Below are 10,387 nucleotides of genomic sequence, written 5' to 3'. Positions count from 1 at the left end.
GCCGCCGCGGTCGGGTTCGAACCCGGGAACTCCGGATCAGTAGTCGAGCGCCCTACTGTAGAAAGTGTGGAAAATTTACATTTGGGACAGAGGCAGAAATTAAAGAAGGGGGGGGGGGGGGGGGGGGGGGGCAAACAATTTTTTGAGAAGTCAAAGGCCTCAAATTTTTCAAACAGAAAATGTTCAAGAAATGAAGACATTATGCAAATTGGGACTGGCAGTCAGTAGTGTAGGTAAGTTGTGTTTGGCAGCTAGGAGCAACCTTTGAAATGTTTGTTGTGTGGTGATCATCACATATGAGATTTGCGTACCCATAAAATAGATGAATTCTCTTTATGTGCTTCATAAAAACTATATAGTTCTTTAAATTGAAATTTGCTATTAAGAAAGAAATCATTTGTTTTGTTTTGTAATGTTCAAAAATCTGTTAGTTCAGTAAACTTTCACATCTTCGGGTGTGAATGCCTGCAGGTATCTTTGCACGTGTATTAAGTTGCTGTTATAGAAGGATACAGCCTCAAACAACAGCAGTTGGTAACAATCGGCCATGGTCCGCATTGTCGTGTATTACTCTGCTGACCAAACTGACCACTCGCAGCAGTAAATGAAATCAGCTCTTTGATGTTTGGATGTACCAAACAAGCCAGAGTCATCAAAATTTTTGTCACAGAGGCATTCTGTGTGGTGGTTGCTATAGACTGATGTTGTGTCCGACTACAGGACTTATGTCTAAGTGTTCACTCGTGCTGTGGCTGGAAACATTGGTCTTGAATTGTCTTGCTTGTGCAGTTAAGTTAAAATAGCAAGTTGTGAATTTTGTGATCCCATGGATGGTCATGAATCTCTTAAAGTGCAGGAACAAAAGTCATCACACCTGAGAAACTAAATCTAAGAACATGATTCAGTGAAAATTTTAAAGAAATTTTTGAATATTTAATGAATTTTTGAAATTATAGTTTTGAAATAGACTGCCACAGAGCAATGAAGTGTATAGGCTATTATGTCAAGGTAAATACTTTTTTCATGTGAGTGCACATTGCACAACAGGTGCACTGAGTAAAACTCTGCTGTACAATATTTTAGCACCGCAGTAAAGGTTTGAACAATGTGTCGGGCAGCTGACCAAGGCTGTAGCTAACCAGAATAAGAAAAATGTTTGGATTCGGAGAGTCTTACTTGCGTGGTGTGGTGGCTTTCTAGTATGTTGGCTCAGTGGCCGTGGTGTTTGGCTGTAGAGACATGCAAGGCCTCGGGATTGAATTTGAGCTAGGACAGGTGCATGTTATAAAGGTGAAATGCGAAAATGCCCATGCGATGTGCTATATCAACGCGTGTAAAGGCCCCCATGTGGTAAAAAATTAATACAGAGCCCTCCACTGTAGCAATTTGCGTAGCCCATGCAAACCCCACATATTACTACTTGTGCTGCTACTTTCTTGTAATCACAGCAAGCAAGGCAGAGTTGTGGTTTTGATTACCGGAAAGGTTTCAGCTAGTGTGTTCACTTTATCCAATATCTGCTGCAATATATTGTACAAGTATGATTAATACAAAGGCTGAGTTTTCAGTGCTTCAAGTTTGTCATATTTACGATGAGATTGGACGGATGTTTTTACAGCTTGGCAATTAAGTAAACTCTAATCTCACACCGTGTGATAGATAGCAAGCAGTTGTGATTGATAGGTAATGAAATAAAGCTGGTGCCTGAAATGCACTGGCAGTAAGTTAACAGTTTTACGCCAGAAGTAATCGCTTGTCTTGAGGTATACATGTTTGATACTAGACCAGGCAGCTACTGCGATGCGATTACAGCAGCTTTACATCTGTGAGCCATCCTTCAGTTGAATTAGACCACTTGGTGTCATTAGTGCTTGCTGAACCTGGTAAAGTGACACTTTTTTCATATGTGTGTGCACTGCAGGTTGGAATTGCACTACTAAAAGTAGAGTTATTGTTCATGGACCACCTCTTATGAAGTAAGGTGCCCATGTCCTGCCTAAGTACTGCAAAAAAGTGTGCTTTACATTTCTTCTAGTGTTCTTTGTTTTTCTTGTTCAGTGCTTACCATGGCCAAGTTTTTGTTCTAAGATTACTAAATAAACAAACTTGCCTGCACAGTCTGTTCAACTACTATGACGTACTTGTCTGTGTTATATTAAGGATGCAAGGTAGTCCTTTATTAGGGCTTCTCCTCAATGTGTGATAATATTTTGGGGTATGTGACGTTCATTTTTCTTCCATTTGTACCAACTGCTGTTTGTGTGGTTCTAGGGTAACTTGGAGAGAAGGCCATGTCAGAAAGTATACGAATATGAGCCTCCCTTTGTTTGTGGGCTTTGACATGATAGTGATGTAGAGAAATAAATGAAATGCAGAATAAAAAATCAAACATTTTTTTTTTTTTAGCATCTTTAACTTTGTGACAGCGCAGGTCTTCTACAGTGATATTTGTTTCTTTAGTCACTGTTTCCTGTCGGACGGTACAGCAACTGATCACGTTAAGGGAATTGTCACTGCTAGCAGTCGCAATGAAGGCATTAAGGCAACAGGGTCTTGAGCAGAAGTTCTTGGAGGTTATGTGTACCCCCCGAGCACTCTGCTCTTCCAGCCATGTCTGTTGTCTTAATGACTCTGCATAATCTTGCGCAAGGTAGACCTTGATGGTCCTGGTCCTCTAGGGTCTGTGTGCAAGGCAGCACTTTGTCAATGATCACTGAATACTGTTGGTTCACATCTGTGAAGGAGCTTTGTTACGACCGGCAACATAAGAAAAGGGAAGAAGAGCATCAAGAATAATTTAGCAGGTAACTTCTTAGCAGTTGGCTGTGGGGAGCAAACCATTCAGCCAACTTATGTCATTCATTAGCTCATTGGTAGCTGCCATGAACCATGCGCCCTGCAGTCTGCAGAGTGACCTTGAAGATAATTGTGGTCGGACATTATGCCTGCACTTTGAAGGAATAACTAATGCTGAAGCCGACTGGCTGTTATATGCCCTGGAGCAAGCCCTCTCAGTAAGAGAAAGCAGCCTTGCTCATTGGGCATGTTTAAGAGGATGCACAGAGGACACTAGTTATGTGCTCATTCCATTTAGTAGAAGATGCATTGATGCACTCATAAGAATGCAAACCAGAGAATGTCCTGAGCCACAACTTATTTGAGGAGCTCTTTCTCTCTCTTTCATACACACACATGCATATACACACTTTCTGCTGAGGACAGTTTCGAGTTTACCTTTGCCACCATAGTTGCATCTCACACTGTCAACCTGACTAGAGGACCTGCCTTTTGTTCATGATCTTTTAAAGCGAGGGCACTAAATGGGTTGCTAGTTAAAAAGGTGTCCTGTGTCAGGATGAAGCTGGAGGAGCGGGCGATCATTATGTATATCCTCCCAAACCTAAAAATTTCCTTCTGTTAAATCTCGTTGCAGAACGGCTGATCCCATTTATGCATATTCAGCATCTCTTGTACAACTCTGGTAATGTTCTGGTAGAGACAAAAACCATGCTCAAAGCTTTGCCACATAAAACCGGGCATGACCATTCCAGCCTGGTAGACATTAAGCGAAAAATGGTTAGCAAAACTTCCTACCTTTCGGACTTGGTTTCAAAAGACATGAACTGCAGTGGTGGCCTAGTGGTTTGAGCATCTTCCTTGCATGTGGGAGATGTGGTGTTTGATCCCCAGTGCCGCTGGGTACCCACTGATGATAAAATAGGTACAAGCTTTCCCTTGGCCTGGTGCTCGGCTTCTTTAGAATGAAATGCTTGGGAAATGGTTCTTTGACCCCACCTGGAGAAGACAAAAACACCTTTTGCCATGGTGCTCTTCGGTCCCAGATGCCCTTGCACCATAAAAATTCACAATCATCATCAAAAGACATGCTTATGCCGTAGACTTCAACAGAGTTTTTTGTAGCCTGACAGGGCTTCAAAGGGCGGCAAACTGCTGTCACACTTATAACTCATTTACAAGCAGGGTCAATTCGTCAATAATTTTCTGGTTTTACCTCTGTGAGCTTCATGTTCTAGTCTCTCAGTGTTATGGTATGGTAGATTGGGTTTAATGCCCCAGAGCTACACATGGGCTATAAGAGATGCTGAAGGTTAAGGCTATGGAATAATTTCCACCCCCTGTTGTTCCCAAGTGTGTGCGGACTGCACAGCACTCGGGTGTTTTGCATTTTGCCTCCGTCAGAATACGGTTGCCACTGCTGGGTATTGGTCCCGAGTCCTTAAGCTCAGGAGCCGAGCACCATAGCAACTAAGCCACTGCGCCGGGTTAGTCTCTTGGTGGGGCTTAAGGCAGGCCACGCTCTCTTTTCAGGTGTCACCAACAGCTCTCCCTCCCCTGGTTTCGTGTAGTGTTTGGCACATGCAAATAAGTAAAGAAGAAGCACTCTGTTTCTGGGTAAAGGTTGTTTATGTTTGTGGGGACCTGACATGCAGGCGGCGGTGACTCAGCATGGGGGACGCCCTCCCATTGGAAGCCATGGCGTATGCCGAGGAGGGTGCGCTCGATGGAGGGGCCATCATCCTCATCCCACAGGTATTGCTGTTGAGCCTGGCTTCCTTGTTGCACTACTAGCACTGGCTGGGTGGTCGCTCCAGTAGACTAACAAAAGTTTGGGAAGCTTTGTTGTGATTCAGAAAGGACCACCAGGGGGAAAAGGGCACACAGCGAGGAATTTGTGTGGTTGTGTAAGGTGGAGGTGTCTGCTCTGTGCAGTATTAGCACTGAGATGAAGACAGATCTTTCCCTGGTGTGCCTCTTGTGTCTTTGCTGCTGTCATCATTGCAGTCTTCATTGCTTGGGGACTGCTTGTCAACTGGTGGCATTGCTGCTTCATACACACGTTTGATTAGGCCTGCTCAGAGGCATCACTAGGGTGGTGTGGGCTATACCAGGTGCAGCTGCAGCACAGTCGCACATTGGAGCAGGGCATGAGGGAGGAAGTGGTGCATGGGGAGTGAGGCACCAGGCCACCACACCGGGCCACACTTCTGACCCTAGTGATGCCTGTGGACCTCCCATCATCTTTTGCCGTGCACGGTACAGTCTGAACGGGCATCTGTGTTTGGGGAGAGAAAGGAATCAATTTACTGGGAGAAGTGCAGCTAATTTATTTCTGTAGTTGGCGGTCAGAACCACTTTTATTGCATGCTGAAATGCTTTAGCCCAGAAACTGTCAGCAGAGCCATGATTGAGGCTGCATTAATGCACCGCTGATTTGAGAACCGTGGTCATATCCTGCCATCTGAGGATCATTACTGGCTGCATTGTCATGACATTGCCTGTCTTGTTGCATATCCTAATTTAATGGCCATTCCTCATTCATCATTGCTATTTTGTGCTGGCAGCATGTTCTGCTAATGCTTTTTAACACTGTTTACGCATTGGGAAATCTGGTGGTATGGCAGGTGCAGGCATGTAGTGGCCTTTGGTACAACTTGTCATAGGTGCACAGTGTTTCATATGAATTTTTTTCTTTGCAAGGAGTTATTGCACATACAACAGAATGGCAGGCTCCGTTTACTTACGTCCTCACCTGTGCACACAGCAGTGTAAATTGCCAAGAACTGAACTCGCTTTTATGGCTATACTATTTTTGTGCTGAAAATGAAGGTGGATAGAGAGAGAGAAATCGAAAAAAATACCATCTGGGTGACATTTCTGACACCAGCTGATGTGAGTTAGGTATCACCAGGTTAGTACTCGTTATCACATTACAACATGTTAAGTGCAAACGTAATGCCTGTGTGACTGTAAAGATTTTGGAACCCGTTCACAGCTATTATGTTGACCCGTTTCCTAATTTGTTGCATGTGCATCACAGCACTGCAGGTGATGGGCTTGAAACTACCTGAAGTACATATTTTACTTGTAAACTTTTCTGAAAATGGACAGGTTTGGTTAGAACCATTACTGTGTACCTCCAATGCCTTTGAGAGTGACATGCAAGAAAAAAAAGCTGGAAGGGTGTTCATGCACTGTAATACGTGTTTCAGCATAATCTGTATGTGTATGGGGAATGTGGAAGAAAGTCATTGGTCAGAGAATGTACAGTCAAACCCACTTATAACAATATTAAAGTGCCAAAAAAATATCATTGTCATAACCGCTAGTTATTATAGTCAGGTTATGCAATAAAAAAGAAAACTTCACTAACTTAAGAGCATTGAATAACTGGAAAGTTGCAAAGTGGTTCGATTGTTCTAAATCCTCTTGATGTGACACAAGTTGCATGGGTACCTGTTCGTCGTCAACAGCTGCGATGATTGCCTCTTTGGAGAGGTCTTCATTTATCGTGGCTGCATTGTCAGCCATGCAAGAATTCTTCCAAGACCCGACACGCTGCCGTCATCAGTGCATCAGCGGGAACTTTGTGAGCCTCCGCATCACTGGCATCCCAAGCAAAGCCCACTTTCCAGAAGCAGTTCTCAACGGGAAAGTATGTGGAGCTTGCAGGACCAAGGGAATGGTGACGGCAGACAGAAGAAAAACCACGCTGGCAACGCACGTGGTCAAGTTAACGAAGAATCGAAGAATAGGGGAGGATGGGGCAGCGCATGCACTTTCGCTGCCAGCAGTCGTGCAGAATGCAAAAAGCAACAACCAAAAAAGGTGCTGGCGTGTTTTTTTACGAGCGGTGCATCCTCAGACATTTTAATAATGGTCTGCTCCACTGAAAGACTCCCTGCCTCCTCCTCTGCCTTGGCACAGCAGAAAGCATCTGTCTTTTCTTCTCCTCTGCGTCACTGCGGCATGTAGCCATCTCTGGCATGGCCTATCTCCGAGTATGCGGTCACATGCTCTTTTCACTTTCTCTGCGCCAGCTCGATCCTTCGGTCGGCTCCGCACGTGTGCTTTTACGTTGTAAGCGTAGTCTGGCTGGTGTGGTTGTAGCATTTTCGTGGTTTTCTTTCGTGTAAGGTTTGCTCTCATTGACTAGATTTAATTGTTATAACCGATATTGTGCTACGACAGCATTGTTATAAGCAGATTATTTTACCATAGAACACATGGTAAAGCTCATGGTGCCATGGTTGTATATTGTTGTATCTAATATATTGTCGTAACTAATATTGTTATTAGAGGGTCTGACTGTATATGGAGTTTCATTTATGAGGTCATTTAACTGTTATTGTGACAGTTAAATGGGTCATGTTACCTTGCAGTGTGATGACATTATTTCATACAGGCAGTTCTTAAGTGGGGGAGATTGGCTATAAAAGCTGACACTGTAAAATGGAGCACTTGGAAGAACTGACAAGCTGCTCCATTCAAAAAGCATAGTTATGAACTATCAGCAACAAATGAAATGCAAACAGAAAAATGAGACCTTAGCTGTGAGAAGTTCAATACTAGAGCAGATTGATTTCACTCCTAAGTCGTGAAGACTATCTTTTAGAAATGTTAACTCAGCCTCACTTGTATTTCCTCTCCAGGAGATATGTGTGTATTTTTGTCTTGGCATTTCAGTTTTCTCGTTTGGATTTCGTTTGTTGCTGATAGTACTGCCGCCACATGTGCAAGTGTCTGGAAGAAGGAAAGGTTGACGGCATTACCAAGAGAGAATATTCACAGCTCTCGGGCAGAGTTGACATGTTTTTCTCCTTAGGCTTCATGGCTCCATGAATAAATGTGGGCTTTTTTTGGTGGCCCGGACGTATGCGGCATCAGTAGTTGACCTCGTGCCTAGTGGTGGTGCGCTCAGTGTGGGAGTGTGTTGCATGTGTGCAGGAAGACGGCCAGCCGGTGCTGCTGGGCGAGGCCCTGATGGGCGGCGGCTCACAGCTAGTGCTGGGCCAGCTGCAGCCCCTGCACATCGATGGAGCCCCTCACCAGGTGGCTACGGCCCCGCTTGTCTTTGCCCCGGTTACCACTGCCGAGGCCGCCCTGATGGCACATGCTGCACCGGCCACTACTGTGATGGCCCAAGAGCAGGTCCAGACTCTGCAGCAGTCTCCGCAGCCACCGCAGCAACATGAGCAGCAGCTGCAGCAGCAGATGGGCTCACCCTCAAGTCCTGCTCCTAGGTCAGGCGGGGCTGGATGCAGCCGTTTACTTTGGGTTGTGCAACTAACCCTAAGCCAGTGACCTGCTCTCAGAGCTGCTACTAGCCTAGTCTGTAATAGGACCCAAGTTAAAGAAAAGAACAGCAGCCCATGGGTACGCAGTGTGTTGTACTACCCATTAACCAATTGCAGCGGTAAACGAAATCAACTTTTTAATATTCCACTTGATTAAACATCTCAAGGCATCAAAATCCTTGGTCGTATAAATTCACCTTGGTTAGCTTTTTGCTGGATAGCAAGAAAATCTAACTGCACACCCTGCGTATTGCGGAGGAACAATGGGGAACTGTTATGAATGTGGGTGCAGCATCACTGCACACTTATATGTCCCCCCCCCCAAGGAAGGGCGACATTTTAGGTGCAGCAGCTGTCTTGGGAGGGATTGAAATGTTCACACAAGTGCACCTTTACAGCTACAAAGGAAGGATCTGCAGCCTCGTTCCTCTGGTATGTCAGACACAGGTGCCGCCACAGTCCAGTTCTGTCCACTGCACTGGCGGAGCCAGAGTTTTGACAGGGAAAGCAAAGCATTTCACTGCTGGTGAGACAGCAGTCTGAAGGGAGGGTGTGCTCGTCTGGCTGTTATGGCTAGGCAGAGCCTCACTGTTTGAGGTTATTTGAGAGGAGAAAGAGGTGGCCCTAGTGGAGGGCTGTGGAATAATTTGGCCGAAGTTATTTTGGCCCTCCACAAGGGCACCTCTTTCTTCTCTCACTCCCTCTTTTATCCCCTCCCTTAGGGGCTGTCAGGTGTCCACAAGATGTGGGGTTCTGGTGTCCAGGAAGATGTGACAGATACCCCCCCATTTCTTTTCCTCAAAAACCAATTTTTTTGCACCTCAAGAACAGTAAGCATGTCACTCTGTGTGGCACCTTGCTGAGAAGGTTCAAAATGATATCCTTGAAAATAGCTCGTTATTGTCTGACCACTTTCCCAAGTTACTGAGCATGGGGCATCGCGAAAGGGAGCTCTGAGCACACTGGCCACTGAGCTTCCATAGCTTCAATAGATAGGTAGTGCCAGCTACAGCAGCGATGGAGTGAAGCAACCGAGCAGTGAGCCAGGCAACCAGGCACCCCTATCCTACCGCCAAACTATTTGGCGAAGTGACACAGTTACGAATACTCTGGCCCTGTAGGCTTCTCTTCATTGCTACTAAAAGTTGTCACCAAGCATAGTTCCTTACTTTCTATGATTGTATGCTGCACGTTTTGCACCTGTTACACAGGACACAAAACCAAGTACTTCAGCAGACGGTGCGCACACTTCAAGTGCTTTTCATTTAGTGGAAGACGTATATTGGCTTGTTTGATTCCTTGGCAGTGATGTGCTCATGTACCTACCATCTGAATGCTGCCTCCGTGTACAATGTAAGGTGCCAATTCTACTGCAGATTCTATCAAGCCGAGATGATTTAATGAGGAACATCCTGGATGAACAAAGGCTTGTAAGTATTAACAGTAAACTAAATAATCTGAGACACTATCGTTAGCCAGAAGGACAGCTTGGTGAGCTAAACCGAAGCTCTTTGGCCAAACTGTCCCTGCGACGTCGCACCTCTTTACCGGGGGACTGCATAGCTGCTGCTTCAGATGAATAGGCCTGTACTTCTTGGTGACCGTAGGTAGTGGTGCCAGTGTACTCGATGGACAGGAAGTAAGTCAGATGTGTGCTGCTTCGTTTTTGCTTGTGTGCAGGCCAGATACAGAAGGGGGCAGCAATTTGGTGATGCAGCGCACGGCGACCCAGACTCTGAAGGTCCGTTGGCTGGACGAGTTGCTGGCCAACAAGATCATCCGCTGCCCGGTCCGGGACTGCCCCATGGCCTGCGCTGCCATCACTGCCATGGAGAAGCACTACGCCCAGTGCCCTGGGGTGAGCTGTACTGTCCAGCAGTGGAAGAATAAGAGCGAGAGAGCTGTGACAATATAGGGGTGTTCTCGGCTGAGCTGATGCTGGGCACTTCTAGCTCTGTTATGTCCAAGCAACGAAAATGTTGTCTACAAAATTAAGTATTTCATCATTGCAGGAATGTAAAAAACTGACAAATTTATTTAGAAAATTATGATTACAGTAGACTCAATAATTCAAACTTCAAGGGACCAGAAGTTTTTGTTTTAATTATCAGAAGTTTTAATTATTAGAAGTTCACCTTAATATGATCCAAAACTAGATGCGATTTACTTCATCGATATCCATGCATACAAATAGTATTTTGGATCTATTTTTCTATGCAGATGTAGCTAAAAGCTTTAGAACAACATAAAATATGGGTGAAAGGCAGTGATATATTTATGTTTACTCAAGT

The 10,387-nt window shown here is 45.1% G+C and overlaps 1 protein-coding gene across 7 annotated transcripts in view; it reads left to right on the top strand.

The window, feature by feature from the left end:
- Positions 1–10,387, top strand: part of LOC144128082 (uncharacterized) — a 180,823-nt gene that overhangs the window by 1,909 nt on the left and 168,527 nt on the right. For all 7 annotated transcript variants that reach the window (XM_077661152.1, XM_077661150.1, XM_077661149.1 and 4 more), the window contains exons 2-4: positions 4,452–4,551; positions 7,747–8,042; positions 9,777–9,954. In XM_077661152.1, coding sequence (XP_077517278.1) covers positions 4,468–4,551; positions 7,747–8,042; positions 9,777–9,954 — 558 coding nt within the window. In that variant the 5' untranslated portion in view covers positions 4,452–4,467. The remainder of the gene's footprint in view (positions 1–4,451; positions 4,552–7,746; positions 8,043–9,776; positions 9,955–10,387) is intronic.

Source organism: Amblyomma americanum, chromosome 4 (assembly GCF_052857255.1).
Source record: "Amblyomma americanum isolate KBUSLIRL-KWMA chromosome 4, ASM5285725v1, whole genome shotgun sequence".
Lineage (NCBI taxonomy): Eukaryota > Metazoa > Arthropoda > Arachnida > Ixodida > Ixodidae > Amblyomma > Amblyomma americanum.
This window is presented reverse-complemented; position numbering and strand designations above follow the sequence as displayed.